The sequence below is a fragment of the Nanorana parkeri genome, unplaced genomic scaffold, assembly GCF_000935625.1.
Source record: "Nanorana parkeri isolate BGI_ZX_2015 unplaced genomic scaffold, ASM93562v1 scaffold145, whole genome shotgun sequence".
In the NCBI taxonomy this organism is placed as follows: domain Eukaryota; kingdom Metazoa; phylum Chordata; class Amphibia; order Anura; family Dicroglossidae; genus Nanorana; species Nanorana parkeri.
This window is the reverse complement of record NW_017306413.1, coordinates 1,846,043-1,866,251: the sequence shown is the minus strand read 5'-3', so window position 1 is coordinate 1,866,251 and position 20,209 is coordinate 1,846,043. Positions and strand designations below refer to the sequence as shown.

The 20,209-nt window shown below is 39.1% G+C and overlaps 1 protein-coding gene across 1 annotated transcript in view; it reads left to right on the top strand.

Moving 5' to 3' along the window:
• Positions 1-20,209, top strand: part of ADARB2 (adenosine deaminase, RNA specific B2 (inactive)) — a 450,356-nt gene that overhangs the window by 170,099 nt on the left and 260,048 nt on the right. Inside the window, exon 2 of the mRNA XM_018554192.1 lies at positions 15,342-15,377. Within this exon, the coding sequence (XP_018409694.1) occupies positions 15,342-15,377 (36 nt within the window). The remainder of the gene's footprint in view (positions 1-15,341; positions 15,378-20,209) is intronic.

Genomic DNA, 20,209 nt, shown 5'->3' with positions numbered 1-20,209 from the left:
TAACCCCCAATTGTTGGTAAAATTAGAAAGATGAGGTTGTGCAGAGTACTTGGAAACCAAGCATGTTGATTTTTAAAACTGCATGTGCCTGTGAAACAGTAAATTTATGTTTTTATATTTTTTTTTTTAAACTTTTTACACTTAATTTTCTTGCTATCACATATGGGCTGATAGCATACTAGACATAACAGGTCTCTTTAAGAAGACATCAGGGGTCTATTAGACTGCTGATGTCACCTCTGGACCACATTGAAGTTAATCAAGCACAGATCATGACATCGCTGAACCCAGAAGTGACAATGTAGGGTCATTCACAGGAGTGAAGATCAGCAGCTGGGAGTGTACTTATTAACCCTTGCTAATAGCTGGCATTTATAAATGGCATTGGTAGACAAGTGGATAAAAATGAATCTGAGATTTAAAAAAATCTTTAAAAAAAATCCCCAAAAGAGCATAGGAAACTTTGCAATGCAACTTGGCTCCACCCAGTGGCAGTAATGCATATACGTTGTATGAATGTGTTATAAGTCATCCCCTGAAAATGTATCTAAAAGCTAAATCTATAAAATTCTATTCACTAGATGCAGTGTCTTCAATAAATGAAAATAATCATTAGTTGCAGCCCTATTCCCACTCTCCCTGCTGGATTTAGGTGTTTTATATAATATAGAGAACAGGAGGCATCAGGGACACCCATGAGTTGCCCAGGTGAGCAGGAAATGTCACCACTAGAGTCCCAGTGATTCAAAAGAAGCCAGCGAATGATTTACGACACCAGACTTAAATATAAGTATATAAATGAATGTTCACTTTTGGGCAGATCGGCCCTTTAATGAGTAAGCTAAACCGTGACAAAAAAAAATCCTTTTCATTCCCATTTTTTAATAAACCATGGGGACAGTCTGTTAGATTCCCAGTTAATAACAGTTGTTCTAAACAATGACACATAACAAGTTTTATATCCGTTCTGCTCAGTGCGTTTTTGTTAATATAATTAAAAAAAGAAAAATGTAATTTTGCGAAATTCTCAAACAAATGTGCTGTGTAGACAGCTTAAATCCTGCAAGTGTCATAATCATTTTCAGCTTGTGACATTTCCATCTTCTCAATCAGTGATCCTATTAGTTACTAATGCTTAGCTAAAAACAATTCGCTGCTCTAGCTGGTGTAAAACAGAGATAAGACATATTTTGACTTTACACGGAAGCAATGTTCGGGTAAAATGCTGTGATGAAATCACAGCAGATGAAGCAATAAAATGCTTTGGTATTTTGCAGAAAAAATATTGCCGGAATGTTTTTACAAATCCACAGACTGAATTAAATTATAAAAGCCCCATACGCAGTTCTGTATTGAATTTCCATAAGTTCTATCCTACTCCTAACAACCATATTGATCTAGAAGTTTGTAAACTTGCTTATTGAAGATGTCCATAGGCTATACTTCCTCAATGCGACACAATTTCATTCAGCCCTGTGAATAAACACTTCCTTGTGCCACAATTCTCCCAGAGCCTGCCTTTGGAACTACAACTCAACGTCTGAACAATGTATTGTTTGCTGAAGCAATGCATTATGGGCTATGTAGTCTTCAGAAATTGAGATTGCATCACAGCAATCAGCAGGGAAAGAGAAGCAAACCACTCTGGGAATCCAGGAATTTGTTGAAAGTGATGGTGCAGATGGAAGGCAACAATCACTTCATAAAAGGGATTGAAAAAAATATAGTATGTATTCTATTCCAATGCTGGAGTTATAACAGGATGGTATATACTGTGACTTTAGAACTCCTTTAATGTAAGGATCTGTTACTTTTAAATGATAAATATAGAACTTTGTAAATTAAAGGTTCTACCGTTTATTTATTTTTTAAATTGTTTCTATTCAATAATGTATTTATTTTTTCTGTCCCAGCTCTCTGGCATAGAGTGTCCAGTTTCAAACACTCTTTCTAAATATCATGGATATGATGTTAGCACACCAACAAGTTTATCATAAAGTGCAAAGCTTTTTTAATGGACAATCACATACAGTAGAAGTGCAACGTTTCAGCACTTTGCATGGTCCCTTTACCTAGCATATGGTAAACCTACAGCAAACAGCACAGATATATTAAAGGATTATGCACCAATAGAAAAATGTCCTCCCAGTGACTGACACCATAATGACATCATCATCCAACCAAATAGACATAATGAATTGACAAAAAGTGAACACAATAGTTTACTCTACGTACTGTATGTACAGTATTCATTGGGGAACCCTCTATACATACATACATACATACATACATACATACATACATACTGTATGTACAGTATTCATTGGGGAACCCTTATTTGACTCATACCCCACAAGCCTTCAGCTTAGATGACCCACAAAAGTTTATATGCTCTGAACTATTGATATTTTGCAGATTTGGTTATTGTTTTGAATAGCACAAAGCTCAATGTTGTTACTACCTTTGGTAACCCAGCATGCCTTTAATTGATTTTTATATAGGACCCAATGTAATTTATGATCCCTGTTTTGCCTCTAGGGTCAGAGTCTCCAATTTTCACAAAATGTATCTAATGAGAGGCATTCATTGTGCTGCCAGTCACAAACAAAGGCATTATTTGGAATGTCAAATGGTGTGGGGAGGTATTTGGAACTTCATCCTGGACCTTGAAGCTTTACAAAACCTTTTTTGTACACTAAACTGATCTCCACTTGGTTGGTAGAACACCTTATCATCCAAAGTAGATAATATAAATAGGAAAAAAAAGAAATAAAACAAAACAGTTGTGATGCCCTATGGCTTCCCATTTGGCCATACCTTGCTCTGATAAAGATCGTTTGTATTTTTGCTTCTCAACAGTTAATATTTTTGCCAAAAAAACTGTTGTATTTTAAGTAGTGTATAGTGCTTGGGGAAAGCAGCCAACATTGATATATGATATCCATGCCATCATGCATTGGCCTATATATCTCTTTTTCAACATGTGTAATTATTTTTAGTAGCAGAAATAAAAAGAGCAAGGCCGTACTAGAGGCTACATTTCTGCACTCATTTTGACGTATGGTTTTACTGAAACCAATAGCATGATACAAGATTACATAAATCACTCTCCGCCACTTCTGATACAGAATTAATGGTAGTCGAATCAAAAAGAAAGCACAGTGGATGGTAACTAATCTCCACCATATATTACATGTAACAAAATATTAGCATAAGAAACAATACCTCGGAACAATAAGCTATAATTAGTTGCTGCGCTGTGTTTTATCTCCTGATATAACAAGAGCTATTAGAATTAGACATGGTAAATCATTCGGGTCGTAATGAGTCATGCGTACATTTCGGAGTCACAGCCTACAAATGCTAGTTAATTAAAGGTAGACAAATAGCTTATCTTACTGGATTGGGGGCCTTGCCTCCACATGACTCTGTTTGTTGGAAGATAGGTTGCTGAAAAACCTCCTTGTAAAGCTGCACTGAGGATCCAGTTATCAGCAACAAAGGGTAATTTGTGCCCTGTATGATCTGGGTGCTGAATGAAGATGGATTCATTTAGATATGGCTGTATGTTTGCATGGCTAAAACAGTCATAGGTTTAGCCACTTGAATTTGAGCTTGAGGTGTGTTAGGCTCATCATTATATACAAACAATGTGGCCAAGGTGCTGGCATCGTTTGCTGCTTTCAGTTACTTTAAATAATCCTCTAAACAATTTCTGTGCATCTGGGAAGCCCCTTTATTCTGGACATATGATGTACCGGGGACCTCAACTTCTGTCTCAGTTAGAGCTAAGCCTATGCTGGGATGGGGTTGGGTTTAACTTCAAATCAGGCAGAGGATCTAGGACAGTGCCGGTCAACTTTCATGATATAGGGAAGTGCAACCCCGACAGACCCTGGAATTCTGACAGCTCTGAACCTAGAAGTGCTAGGAGCTCAGTGATCACAGAGCAGATTGAGTAACAGAAATTACTAGACCTGATCCTGCTCACCATCCTGAAGTCATCCATTGTGGTCCTGGGCTCTCCTGCTCCACTTGGAGACCATTGCGGTGAAGGGGTGGCAATTTTACAGGCCTGTACAATTGATGGGGTGGCTCTACTGCTACTTGGATCAATTGCTCATACAATCCCTAAATCTGTTGTTAAAAATGACATATGCACATTCATATGGACATACAACCAGTCTGCATTCGGGGTTGTACATCTGTACACATGCTTGTGTTTGTGCAAGTCCAGCAAATATACCCGTGTACACCTGCATACAGACATTAATTTCTGTATGGCTGAATTTATTTTATACAACCCCAGCACCTGTGTGCATGAGCACTTGAAATGTACAAGAGAGGCACTGAAATCTTACCTCTTCTCCTATTGGATCAAAATTATGGCAGCCTTCCAGCCCACTAAAGAACACAGTTTCTTAGCAGTTAAAAGGTGACTTAAAGGAGAACTATGAGGTGAGTGCTTTTCACTCACCTCATAGTTCTAGCCGACCTGTGACAATAGGACTGTCACAGGTCGGCTCAGTAGATCGGGAGGTGAGCGAACGCATGCCGCTGTTCGCTCACTTCTCGATCCTGTCACGGCTCTCTGCCGTGACAGGGGAGGGGATGGATTCCCCCCTCCCCGCTCCGATCCGCCAGCGCTGTCACGCTGTCACTCACGCAGGGGGGCGGATCTCGACATCGATGTCGGGATCCGCTCCGGCTGTGGCGTCTCAGTATACCGCGAGCTGTAGCTCGCGGTATACTGAGCTTAGGGTGACGGGAAGACGCTAGTTTGTGTCCTCCGGTTACCCTAAGGAGAACTATGGTGAAAACCCCTGACCCCATAGTTCTCCTTTAATTAGGACTTTAGAGTCTTTGTTGTGAAATCTGAGGATATGTGAGAATGAATTACTTCACAGTACATGTAGCGGAAGAGTGCTGGCTTGTTTTACATATCTTTTACTGCTTGTTGAGAATATGTTAAGAATATGTAAACACTTAAATATTGATAGTCCAGACACATGGGTATTTTTTAACGGGTAAAAAATATTAAATGCACTTCTATGTGAAATTAAAGGAGAACATTGAAACTGTCACACGTCAGCTCTATAGATCGGGAAGTGAGCGAACACATACCGTCGCTTGCTCATTTCCTGATCATCTCCCTGCAGAAAGTGGTGACTGTCAGTCAGGGATTCCCCCTCCCCTCTCCGATCCTCCAGCTCTGACTGGAGGAACGGATGGGGAGGGGGCGGGCACAGCTGGCTCTGCCTCTAGATATGCAGAGCCAGCTGTCACTCCCGCAGCTGGGTGGATCTCGACAGTATTGTAGCTCACTATATACTGAGCTTTGGGTGATGGGAGGACGTAAGTATATGTCCTCCCTTGACCCTTAAGAGAACTATGGGATAAAAACTTTACCCCATAGTTTTCTTTTAAGTCCATTCATTCAAGTTGTTAGAGCATAGTATTATTGTGATGTGTCACCTGCACTCCTTACAGTGATTGGACCTTGAATAATAGTCCTGGTGCTCGTAGTGATTACACAGATGGCGCAGTGTTTTCTAAAATCATAGAAGATGGAGATCACTAGCACTAGCACACAAAAAGCATTGGACTCTTTTGCTTATTTATTGAAAAAACATGTCACAAGTCTCATTTAGCCAACATTTTAGCGCCTCACCAGGTCACCCCACGGAAGGGACCCTGCGTGGCCCCAAAACGTTGGCTAAATGATGCTTGTGACATGTTTCTTCAATAAATAAGCAAAAGAATCCAATTCTTCTTGCTGCTGTGCTGGTGATGTCTGTCTTCTAGATCATAATATTAGGCATGTAACCCTGCATAAAAATAGTTTAGTTTCAGATTGATTCAGAATTGTATTTCTTTTTTTTTTTTTTTTATTGTGGATCCAAAACTTGATTTGGTTTGTCATTTGGATTTTGTACACTAGGATTAGTTCGCATTCGTACAGATTTTGAATTCGGAAATTCGAATGCATCCGCATGTCCGAATTTAACGAAATTTCGGAAACAAAATGAAATTTACATGTCTACATAGTATAGCTACCCTATCTAATGACCAATACAGGTCTCCAATATTTGCCGGCACATAATATGTTGCTTATGTAATTGGATTGACATTTTAGACCCAGTTAATGAGATGCTACGGATCTTTATGTGTTTAGATACATTGTATCACAGGATGAATATATGGTAATGTACTGACCTCTAATTACTGTAACCTTTAATCCTCATTATCTTATAACATATTGTATCACCATTTGCTTTTAAAACTATTAACAAACCAACTGTGTATTCCCTTTGATATCATGTTACCAATGCACATCTTGTGCAAAAGACATGTCATGTGCACATTTTGTGCCATGGTAAACATATTGCTCTTTGTACTGTATGTAATTGCGTAGCTCTATTGACATTGATCTTCACTAAATATTGACTTCTAGATGACCTACATCTGCATGCCCTAAACACATTTACACGGCAATAAAATCCCAGGCACATTTAATATCAGATGTGGTTCTTTTTTCATGTTGTAAAAAGTATGGGTTCCTGTCATTTTAGTAAGCTTAAAGTGACACTAAACTCAGGAGTTAAATCTTAAAAGCATTTAGATACCCTAACTATGAACAAAAATGTATATGATTTGTGCATCACTCAGCTGTAGATCCTCAAATTATCTCTGAATTGGTGCTGACACTGTCCTTCCTTCTGGAGGGTAGCTACTTTTGTTCCTCATCGTCCCTGTGTGTGTTTTAAATTAGCCCCCACTTCAAGCTTGCTCCCATGATGGACTACGATCTCAGTACAAATTAGATAACTAAGGGGTCTATTGACGAAGCAGCCGAAGGATCTAGCCGTAGCTCCGGCCGATCCTTCGGCTAGCTTCAGCCCCAGGACTCCTTCGGTTCAGCAGAACAGAAGGGCTGCTGTACGGGCTATTCACTATAGCCCGTACAGCTCCCAAACTTGGCAGAGTGGCTCAGTCGAGCCGAACGCATATGCCTCGGCTTGGCTGAGCCGCGCTGAAAGCCGAAGCTGGCCGAGCCGACAGCCTGCTTCTGACAGCTGGGCAGAGCACAGACGAAACACTGCTTTTTCTTTTTTTTTTCTTATTCTTACACGGAGCCGTGTCAGAATAGAAAAAACAAATATTTTGGCCATAGGAATGCATTGCTAGATTCCTATTGGCTAGTTCAAATTGCAATAGCCTTTACTGAGCATGTTCGGCCGACCCGAAGCCACCTGATGTACGGCTGATGTCAGCCGATATACGGCTGACATCAGCCGTACCAGCCTGAAGTGAATAGCCGAACAGCGTTTGGCTCACTTCGATTTAGGTCGGTCATTCACTCGGCTGCCTACGGCAGCTTAGTGAATAGACCCCTAAATGTGAGATTTTAGTCCATCAACGGTGTGAACGAGCCCCAAAAGTAATCAAAAATTAACCTTTGTAAAAAAACTAAATAATTCTAAATACAATCTGTGTAGGTACTGCCCGCAAACAGTTATCAGAATGCTGTCTTTCTCGCAGTAGTACCCTTTAAAATGTATATTTACCTCAACAAGCATCTTACTTTTCTTTTTAGAACACTGTGGTTTTTTTCTTAGACGTTCCCATTTCTTTAATTGATTCATTATTTTAATGGCATTTTCCTTTTAATGAACTGTGATGTACTCTCTTTAACAAACCAGACTATAGTTATTTAGAATAACAGATTATTATTTTATAATACAGAATATAACTCAATATTCATCCAAATTACACTCTACTGCTTTGTACTCTTTCAGAATTCCTGACCTTCTGTTGCTACTAGTGAATCAAGGGCAATGCTTATGTTTTAATTAAGCTTAATTATATTTTGGACAGAATAATTATGACCAGTATTAAAGTCATGGAGACAGCTTTGTAAGTGGTTTTCCACCCAGAATTTTAATGTAAAGTGTTTGCCGAGCTGCTATAGTAGTAAAAAAAAGGAGCTATAGTCTAAAATGTTATTTTTACATATAAATGTGAAAGCAATGAGCCTAATGCACACTTTCCTTTTAAGTGTGTGTGTTAATGTTTTAAAACCGTTGATTCTAGGTATTGTTTTTCATTTATATATTTACATGAGATGGTCATATATGCTTACTACACACTCAGGTTCTATTTGCTAAGTGTACCTTCTTGACTGTCCTATCTCACTGCAAGTCTACCAGACAGGGTATTTCTGATTAAAAACAACAGACTTAATGCAGTCCTCTCATGTGCAACACCCACAATGTTCCTAGTAGCCAGAGATCATGCGATCTTTGTTTTATCATAATGATGACATGTGCACTATTACTTCATGGGAAATTTGATTTTGATTGATGGGTCCAGTTGAATGGTTTCTTAACTCTTATTAATGTAAACGTACTCATGCCTAAGCTCTGACACCACAAGGTACCTACTGTTTTTTATTCATGCCTAAGCAATCTTTGCTGCCTTGAGATTGCTTCTGTGGCTAGTAAGATCTCTTTCACCTGACAGTGGAATGATAGTTGGAGAAAATCAGATCCTAGTAACCAAGTGAAATTTAAAGCAGAACTTGGCCCACCATTTTAACTCACTCCCAATACAGTTACTTTTAATGTATGCCAATTGTCAAGGTTGCCAGTGTACTTTATTTGGAAGGTCTTGCTTTGAGACAGGGGATGGTTACCCCAAAACGCATAAGCGCGGCCCCACTATGTTGGGGTGCACCTACCACTATACAGCATTCTTGGACCATTGGGCTCTGTTATTGATATGCCTGGTTTTCTTTAGGAATAGTGAGTAGAACCTTTTTACTCTTATTTTATCATTTAGTCAATAAACATACTGCACTAGGAAGTGGCACCTGCTCCGTGTTTTGTTTTGTTTTTTTGCATTACTTCAGCTCTAAATCGAACTTTCAGGCCCTCAAGTGGCTGGTCTCATAGCTGATCACATGGCAACTCCAATCCAAATAGAGGTCAAGATGGCACCTTCCTTGGCTGTAATGGACAAGAGAGGGCGGTTCCACTTTAATCCAAAAAGGACACAGAAAAGATTTTTCTGGCAAATAGGCAAATTAGAGGCTTTCTTGTGACATGTGCGCTTAGGAAGGGCATTTACTTTGATTACTTTGGAGAATAGGTCTGCTTATGCATGTGGCCATGTTTGAATAGAATCAGGCTGCCTGATCTTGCTCTATATAGCCACCTTTAGAGTTGCTCAATTCAATACCAGGCACTCGTTGCTATTAAAAATACATTTAATTTATGTGTGAAGAATATAGAAAGGTGTTAAATTGGAATGTTTATACCTCCCTGGAGTTCAGCTTTATAGTAAGCCAGGCTACAGCTATTTAGTGTTTTCTTAATATCCAGAGCTTCACAACACATGTTGTGATAAACACTTATCTGAAGCCATTCCCTTCATCTACAGAGTCGGGGGCGTCCACAAAAATCTCATATTTAATTGCACAGTCCATAATTCAGCAGTCAATGGCATGACAAGTGCCTGCATGGAAATCATCTCTCAATGGGATTGTTGATGAGCCGTCCCCAGGGAAGTCACAAGGACATCTGTGACTGAGACTATGAGCTGATACACAGCTGGGGTCAGTAAATAAATAGAGCAGGACATAGCAACGGCCGTACGAAGCAATCAGCAATACCGTTAAAAATGTCCAGAATTACCTGAGCAGCTTATTTAATCATTGTGCAAAGGGCTGTTAGGCTAATAGAGATAAAATTTATTCATGGAAAGCACATATCTATATATAAGAAAAATAATGTACCGTACTTTGTTTGTTTCTTTTATTTTATGTAGTTAAGGGAACTTGTTGAAGTTCCATGTTCTTTGAATTACTATTTATTTTATGTAGGAACATAAATGTTCTTTTGACCAAGTGAAAATGTATGACTGGCAAGTTCTATTATTATGGGCGTGTTAATTAAATCATAAGACAATGACGTTAGTATTTCCATCATTATACTGTATACAGTATGTGTAAGTCAAATAAAAATTTGTATATACTGTCAGTGGCAAGAAAATTGTATCAATATACCAGTCTGAGCAAAAATATTTGGCTTATAGTCTTGGTGGGAAAACAGAATGATCCCTTCCACATTACTGCAGGTAATCATAGAAACCAGTCACTGTTCAACTTTAAAAAGACAAAGGGGTCTATTCACGTAGCTGCCGAGGGCAGCCGAGTGAATGACCGATCTGAAGTGAAGTGAGCCGAACACTGTTCGGCTATTCACTTCAGGCTGGTACGGCTAATTTCAGCCGTACATCGGCTGAAATCAGCCGTACATCGGCTTGCTTCGTGTGGCTTTGGGTCGGCCGAACATGCTCAGCATGTTCGGCCGACCCGAAGTGCAGAAGGAGTTCGACTCAGCCGATTCAACATCTGTATCGCCTGACCCGAACCTCCGGCAGGCTACTCACTGCTGTTCGGGCTATTCTTAAAGATCCCGAACAGCAGTGAGTGAATAGCCGAATGCCGCTGAGCGGCATTCGGCTCGGCTGTTCTGCTCGGCCCCTCAGAGGTACCGAGCAGAACAGAAAAAGAGTGAAAAAAGTTAAAAAAGTAAATAGCAAACGATTGTGCGGAGCTAGCAGTGACAGCTAGCTCCGCCCAATAGTTTCCTATTGTCCGGCGGTTCTGCTGCTGTCAAAAAAAAAAGAAACTCTCCCGGGGGCCCCAGAACCGAAGGGGTCCTGGGGCCGAAGCTAGGCGAAGGATCGGCCGAAGCTACGGCCAGATCCTTTGGCAGCTTCGTGAATAGACCCCAAAGTCTTTCTAAACCCTTTATTTCAGTTTTGGTTGAATATGTATAGATCAGGGGTAGGCAGCCTTGGCTCTCCAGCTGTGCTGAAACTACCAATCCCATCAAGCTTCTACCTCTTTTAGTCATGCCTGTGGCTTACAATGCCTTATGGGATTTGTAGTTTCAGCACAGCTAGAGAGCCAAGGTTGCCTACGCCTGGTATAGATGAACTCCTTAGATTCCCTTGTCTCTCTGAGACCCTAATAGTATGAATTTAAGCTTATTCTATATTTCACCCCTTTATATTATGGAGCAAACAACTGAGGGAGATTCATTTCAGTGGTAATATGGTGGAACTGAGGCCAGAAATCCAATGGGGATCTCATGTGGCTCAAGTCACCAAAAGAAAGAAGAAAACAGGAGATTTTTCAGCCCACTATTATCCTCCATTAAGCTGCACTCTAGGCAGGTATAAAAGATACAAATTAATTTAGCTTCGTAATAATTAATATATCACATGTATTTTTTTAAATGCAAGCCGTGTAAGTGCCTGAATTTGACCTCATATTAACCCTTTGTAGTCCCTATATAGCAGGGCTGGGTTGTGAGTTTAAGAAGCCGCACAAGGAGATAATCAGTTAATGTGCTGAAAAGAAGCATGCTGGTAGGAAGAGAAAGCAGAGTAACAGAGAGTAGTAACAGGCCGGTGTGTTTCAGGGTGACCTGGGCTTGGAGGTAGTTTAGCCACAGAGACAAACTAGAGGCATATATACAATATGAATATTGCAGCAAAAGCTGGTATTGCTATTTCATCTTTTAATGGACTATTTATTTTTATATTGTTATTGCTGGCTGGAGTCCTACATTAACTTATAAGAAAATAACAGTTTTCTGTAGACTTATTCTTAAACCAGAAACCTGGGTAATTAAACTTGATGATACTATGGAGAAAAAAATGCATAAACAGAAGTTACCTTGACAGAAACTGCATGCCAAAGATCCAGAGATATAGACAGATGAAGCTATATAAGTCAATCTTGACCTTTCTTGTAGAATTTGACCTTGGCCCTGCCCCTTCCCTTTTTCAATGCCTTCCTATTGGACGTTTAATGGAACAGGTGGCCTCAATGACCAATACAGAGTCTTTAAAAGAGGGAAGGAGTTGGGCTAAGGTCAGATTTGTTTAGGACATGTAAAGTTTTTCATATAACTCTTGCTCCTTGTATCTATGGATCTACCGGTCATTTTTACATGTAGTTCTTACTAAAGGTAACCTTTGCTTTTGCATTTCGTATCATTATCCAAGATTGTGATAGGTTAAAAAATATGTACTAAAAGAGAATTGCTTTTGTATGAAAGTGTATCTAAACCCCAGAACAAAACTGTAATATATTGCACTTTACCAATCCTTAGATGAGGCAGGTGCATTAGTTTTCTTTGTTTAGGCTTATATGCCTTTATGTTCAACTGATGATCTGACAAGTAACTCACTTGGCTCTTAGGGTGGCTGCATGCTGTATCCATGGAGGCTCAAAGTAGCCATAGTCAGACGGCAGCGTTGTCATCCTCTAGGAAGGGTAATGCTACATAGACTAGTAGAGTAAATATGTATGTCACCTACCTGGCTTTGCACTGTGCAAGACATGTGTATGTGCAGATAACAGGACTGGCTGTACAGAATTATAAATCATTTGGCAGGTAACACAATAAGCATATATTCTTTTCAACTGTGTATTTATCTGTTAGCCTAGAGTCATGCATTCAAATAGTTTTGGTGTGCAACTTTTTAGTAGTAATATTGGCAGTCTAAACCCTATTGGTGATTAAAACGTCTCTATCTCAGCGCTAATCGTAGTCTCAGCAATCCTCCGGCAGTGACAGATTTTCCACAGTCTCGGGGGCTGCTCCTTCAAGGAATCAGGAATTCCCACAGCACATGTAAATAAAACACAAAACACGCTTTGTGTTTTGTGTTCTATTTACATAAGCCCTATGGGAAATTAATAGACAGTTTGCTGTTGGAACGTCTGCACTTTAGATGCACACCGCATTATAGCCACTAGATGGAGTCAAGGAGCAGAGGAATGTCCTGTCCTCTTCGGCTCCATCTAGCTGCCATAACAGTGTGAATCTAAAACTGAGACGTTTAGAGAGTGACTAGCTCTGAAAATGTTTCATAAATACACCCCTAAGTGTTTCTTTACAGTCACCTTAACCTACATGCTGCATTTTTTGAAAAACGATTGAAAATATACTTATGAACTTATGAAAAATAATCCTAAAAACATTAGTGAAAGTACAATTTTGATTCCAGGTATGCTACCACTTTTCTGGCATGCATTCAGCTGCTAGAGCAACTACTGTTTAGAAAACAACATTTATATGTGAATAGCCATCAGTATGCTCTCATAGTTGTCTGCATCTCCACTAGCAACGCATGGTGTGTGTAGTAAATACTGGGAGATAGTCTTAGATGGTTTTTCTTGGTTCAAGGACCCATCTATGCAATTGAGAACATGTATATCCTTTAAGAAGTCAGGCCTGATGGGGGAAATAAAGTAGGTGCAATAATAAATAGCACTTTTTTTTTTGCCCAAGGCTATGTTGTCAGTTTTGCCTTTTTACACTACAGCAGTTACTCAGTTTACCACAAGATTATATATATTATAATGAGCATATGCAAATAATTGCAGCTGCACTGCATTTGTACAAAGCTCCTTTTGTAACAAGAGGGCCAAGATTATCCTCGGAGACATTGTATGGCTCACAGGCTATTGTAAAGCTGCCATCCAGGAGACTGATGTTGTTTGCCCTTCATAAACTACTCAGATCAGTGTGAATGTCACCTCACTTCACACCCAACCTCAATCTGTCTGCTCAGAAATTTTATTCCCCTCTATGCCCGATCTTTTGACTAAAGTATTTTTTTTTTCTAATATACTTATGTACACATAGTTAAAGTACATTGATTTTGTCTGCATTGAACAACACAGTAAAATGACAGCTCATAGCAGCCAGTTGTCTCTGATATACCATGCTAGGCCCAGGCGTTCAAGATTCCTGTTTCTGGAAACATATGGAATTATGAATATTGATCAGATCCAAAATAAATTCAAGTTTATTAAAATGCTATTTCCTTGTATCAATGGCATCAGTTTGACATCAGTTGAAGATGCTTCTGAGGTTATTAATTGTTGTGCATCTGACCTGCAGTTGACCTCCTTTGGCCTCTGTTTGCATACTCATAGACTTGTATGGGAATAGAAAAAACATCTGTTATGAACAAAAGCTGTTCAACACAGGCCCCAATAAGGGATCCCAATAAAGTTTACCACCACCCCATACCATCCTCCCATACTGAAGCCCTTAATTACATGTGGTCACCTGAATCACCAGGTCCAGAGTTTTCTGGACTGCAGACTGGAAAGTCTTTCTTTGAGTGCCAACATTTCTGTCTGCAATTGGCTGTCCAACGACAGAGCACTCCCAGTTCCTGAAGACTCCAGTGATGGCATGATGACATCACAAAGGGGTTGCAACAAGACCAGTCCCAGGCCGCAGCAGTGACTCATCAGTCGCCACTCACAGAAGAGGCGCTGCAATGAACCATTCGACTAGGCGCTGTTATTAAAGAGAGAACTTGGGAAATGGTAGGGGGCTGGGGAGTGAGAGAAGAAATTCTGATTTTGTATTTATATTAACTTAGAACACCTAAAATGTGCAAGGGAAATTTAGAAAACAGGATTTTTTTCTTGCACAGGATTGAAGTGAATACAGCTTTTTCATTCTTTACCAAGCTAAGTAAACAGCCTCTACTTCTTTATAAAATAATCCCATAGTATCATTGTTCCTTCTGTTTACCCTTTATATAATGATGGGATTGTTGTAAACTATAGTTCTTTAAAAACATATTATTAGAAACTAATACAGATGATAGGGTTGATTTCACTCTGCAAATGTCTACTTAGTGAGTCCAATAAGTAAACAAGGCAAGGCTGCCTTCAATTCCTGTTTCGTTTGTTTTTTTCCTTGCACATGATTGGGCATTCAAAATAAACTCAGAGAAGTAAACTACTTGTTTAAAATGAACATAGATGAGTAAATAATAATGTTTAAGTACTGATTCCTCAGTGGGGTTGGGGCTAATATTGAAAACCAACTAGTTGTGTTTAAAGAACATAACATAACATAAAAAGTCCATGATGATGTATTAAAAGCATCTGCTATTGACATGTTACCTAAAAAACTTTGCTTAAAGGATAATTGTACTTTTAGCAAATGTTGAAAATCCTCACCTGTTTTAGTGAGATGCAGGATGAGGATTAAAAAACGTATTAATCATTATTAATCTCTGCCACTGTTCGTGTTTGTAAGTTGTCCTTTGAAGACATCAGCTTTATTTGTCCTGCTTTAGATTCCCATTACTACACTCTACACAGACTGCTAGACATATTACAGATGATTCTATGACATACTCCTTCAAACTCAACAGTTATTTGTAAAGTAAAACTTATAACTAAATTATGTTTGTATTTTATAACTAAAGCATTTCATTTTGCTTTGCAGGGTACAGAAATGAAAACGGGAGTTGTACACAGAAGGGTGAGTTTTCACTTTTTTTTACCATTAACAAATACAAACTTTAAAGTTAACATCTGAATATAATTTTCACACAGCAGTAATTGTTAGCTTTTTTAAAACTATTTATTTGTAAGTCACATTTTTTTGCCTATGTTACCATAGGCTGGTATTGTATGTATAGTGAATGCTCTGTCATTTGCTGACAGTGCTGACAGTGTTTCTCTGTTTTGCTTTAAAAACTGGTTGTAGCATTGTAAAACGTGGGGACACGTTCAGCAATAATGTCCTTAGGTTTGCACTGTCATTGTAATAAAAACACTGTACAGGAGAGTAAATAAGTAACATGTACATAACTTTTCTATTCTACCCTACCACCTCAGTCCATTGCCGAACTGTCGGTTGTAGGTTTTGGCTTTGTTAAGAAAGTTGAAACTTAAAAAAACCCTATGTAGTCTCCTTCTTACCTCCAATGACACAGGGGCACCTGGGGTAGTTGTTGCAGATCTCAACCCAAGCACTCCAGGTCCCAGCGTTACAATATGAGAAGCATCGGGAATGTCACATTTCCCCTATCTAGATGTACTAGAAATTTCAAATTTCACTTGGTAGCAGGTCATGGTGGCCGTAAACTCAACAAATGGGAATTCTGGCTCCTCACTGTACCTCCTGTAAAGCAAACCTGTTGCATTGCCTAGTACACAATGTAGAAGTTGGTTTTAATATACTGAATGGATTTACCCATTTCTTTAAAATAACAAAAAACACACCTTTAGAAATGTTTAGTAATGACAATCTACAAACACATACTTCTAGATAATTGCCGACTTTGTATTCTTTGCATACCTTATTTGCCTTTTCTTCCCCAGTCTTCTGACAGTGGCCATGTTTACTAAGGGCAGATTACTAGCTCTCCTACCACTTCCTGGTTTTCTGGCACATGTGACTAGGATATGTGACTAGGACACCTGACCATGCACATCATCTCAGGGAAGGAAATTGCCTTTCCCTGAGATCTTGTGAGATTACAGATGAGATTTCCCAGCAATGCTTCACTGATGACAAGACAATCCCAGTGTGCATTGTTTTGCCAAACTGAAGTCATTTTGCCCTTTCAAAGCAGGAAGTAAATGCTCTGCAATTGTAAGTATTTCAAAATCACAGCATTTTACACCTGACATGTCTATGTTATTTATAATCATCATACATAGAGGGATGCATTGATAGAATTAGATTTTTGAGTGTAAAGGTCCGTTTAAGACAACTTTAGAAAATACTAGACATGTGCGATTCGTTTCGTTCTGAATCGAAATTCGGACGAATTTTCGTAAATTCGGACATTCGGATGTATCTGAATTCCGAATTACAGACATAACGAATGCAAACGAATCCGAATTTCCATTTCCGAAATTCGGTAGCGTTCGTACGAACGTTCGTTTCGTTTTCTGTTCTTATTCGTTTCTTATTCGTTTCTTATTCGTTTCGTTCGTTGGAGCAAAGTGACATTAGAGAAGGAGAAAAATATTTTTTCCCCCTCAAATGTCACTTTTGCTGCAAACGAACGAAACGAATAAGAAACGAATAAGAACAGAAAACGAAACGAACGTTCGTGCGAACGCTACCGAATTTCGTCCGAATCTGAATTCCGAATCCGAATTGACTTTCACACCCGAATCCCGAAAAACGAAATAACACAAATCCGAATTTAAAACGAAACGAAACAAATTTTTTGGCAGTGCACATGTCTAGAAAATACCCTACAAGATGGCATTTCATTACAGCGTTTCTGATAAAGGAGATGAAATTTTATTTTGTCATTTTTTTTGTCATGGCTAATATTAAACTGAAAATTGGGAAATCAAAATTCTGTTCTAGAGCAAGACTTTGGTACATTAGTGGAAAATGAATTAATCATGATTAATGTTATTACAATGAACACTCAATGAATTCATAATGACTGGGCACCTGTTTTAAAATGTGTTCATTTTTCTATGTCTTTCAAGTTCCTAATGACATTTATGTCTTGATTCTCAAAGGAATACACACAAGCAAATATTCTGTGCATTAACATATCATCAAAGTTAGGGGGAGGGTACACTATTTGTCTAGGGCAGAACAAATGTAATAATATGTCCATAGGGTCATGTTATCAAATGCAGAGAAAAAAACCAAACAAATAAATCAAAACACAATTAATAGAATAGGTTTTGTTTGCAGCATGATGCCAATCAACCTTCTTCGCATGGTTTTTATACAATCGTGTGACTAAGGGCTTATGTAACAGGGTAGAAGTCGGTTGATCAATTATGAGTTTGCAATAACTTTTACATCAAACCCTGTCTCATTTTGTTTATTTTTGGTGTTTACAAGAAACACCCCTGGTTGTGTGCACAGACTTTAAAACATTCCCTTGCTGGTACTGTCCACCCTGAAAAAAAGTATAGATACTGTATATATAGATTGTCTTGTAAATAGTGGAGATAAAAGAGAAAAAAAAAACAGTTTTGAGGTGCTGGTCCTTTTCTACCTGTACAACTCCCGGCATTATTCGACCTCTTGTGGACGCATCCTCAACTGATGCATCATAAAACCAGCCTGCTAGCAGCAGAATCCTGCAAAGAATGGCATTCATGTCACTGGGTAAGCGCCGTCCTCTGCACCCTTCAAGTCGGCCCACCCCTGGAGGAAGAACCACAAAGCTAAAATTCCCCAAAAGTAGTTTTAAAGCTGCATTTTTCATGTTTGAATATTTAAATGGGTTCTGCCTAGAGCTGCACTAAGGATAAGTGTGCGAGATTCTTGTACTTTATGACTGTTCTAGCTCCACAGCATGAAGACTCATGTGGATAGCTCACATTTTGTAAACCTCTGTGTTACATATCAATGGTTTACCTTGTATAAATAAATAAATAAATACAAGTTCCAAACTGTGGGCATTTGGGAATCAGCCTGCTGCTCCCAAGGGGCATGTGATGTATGTCAGTACATTTATGTGATGTATGTGCATGATATTTATCATATGTAGTTCATGTTCTTCAGCATGTATATTTTATATTTGTGGCAATTTTCTATATTTCTTCAGGCAATGTTTGTTCTGATGATTTGATATATATCATCAATGTCTGGCAAGCCACTGCGGCTTGTTGCAAGCATTGCAGGAACCCCCCGGAACAGAATATTGCTCATTATAAATCGCAATAAATACAAGTAATTTGTCATCGAGCAGGCAACTGCAGGCACATTTGGACAGGACGACAGGTCATTTAGCAAGCAGCAAAATTCCACACAAAGTCACCAAACACATAACAGATTGCTTTCTGAATACAAAAATGTTCCTGCTTTAAGGTCTAAACTTATTTGCATGTAGCAAATTATTGAAAGGGTGACCTTGTGATTTAAACATGCGGAATACACAGGAATCAGAATTAAGATCATCTGGACCATATTATTCTGGTAACTCAAGCCCTGAAGCCAATATTTACAGTTATTAGGAGTTACTCTGCTGAAGCTCAGAAATGGGCACACTTACCTAGGATGCGCAATGAATGTAAATAGGGTAAGGAAGGACTGCAGACTTTAAAGTTTTACTTTTAAAGTCGATTCAGATGATCAAGAGTGAAGCCACCCAAAACCACTGTTTAATATATTTTGGGCAGGGGGCTTCAGGTCCTGCAATATCCTTACTGAGGGTGACTCTATATATATATTTTTTTACAGGAATTTCATCAAAAGAAGTGTGACTTAGGGTGTGTGAATATATTTGAACCTGCCCTCATGGTGTACAGGATGGGCATCATGAAGAAATTGTAACATTAATTGCTTAGAAATTATCACTGCTGTGATATACTACAACCAGGATCAAGATTTATTTAGAGATGACATAGCACATTTGTGTACTGTGCTGATTATACATTGTATGACTTTTGGGTGGGTAACGCCCTCTTTATTTTTATCCACATACAGGGAGTAACATCATCATGGGCTTATAATGGGCCTAAGCCAATGGGCTTTGGGCTTGGGTTAATGACATCAGTTTAACGCTTCTGAGATCATTTGGAATTCTTTGACAGGTGCATTTGAACTGCAGTTGACCTATTTCTGACCTGCTTTTGATCTGCTTCAAGTGGGTTTTCCATCCCTATAGACTTGTATGGGCATGCACAACTGGCCTGACACAAACAAAAGCTATCAACACAGGTCCTAATTGCGTTTGGTTTTTGTATTATTTATTTTACCACATAAGGATTTATTGTGTTGGTTTTTCAGTTTATGCCACTTTAATGAAAGGGGCTACTTGGTGGCAGAAATGTTGATCACTATCTGTAAGCTGGTGTTTTAGTTTAGTAAGAAAGATCACTATTTGTTTATTCTGGAGTGCTGGTCTCTTCATTACCTGCATGTAGTTGTATCATGGTGAGTACACCACAAATGTAATATCCTGGAGGACCAGGAGGAAATTTGCTCCCCAGGCCAGAAATTTCCCAGTCCTCCCCTTGACTTGCACCTTGTTACGTAGCTTTTTTCATAAGTTACAGTGTATGTGTGTGTAGAACTTCAGACAATATCCTCTTTCTATGGCAGCGTTTCTCAGCCTTTTTTTCAGTCACGGCACCCTTTAAAAATAGGACAAATCTTGAGGCGCCCCAATCTAAATTTTAAAAAATGTAAATGTAAAAACAATGTGTTGTCCACCCCAAAATCAATACCAAGCACTTATTCTAGACAGGGCTCTGGTATCTTTGGACCCTAGCCAGGAAACAATGATGTGGAGTTTCCCGCTTTCACATCAGAAGCCTTCCCTTCACATCAGAAGCTCCCCTTCATGTCAGAAGCCCATCTTCACATCAGTGTCCCCC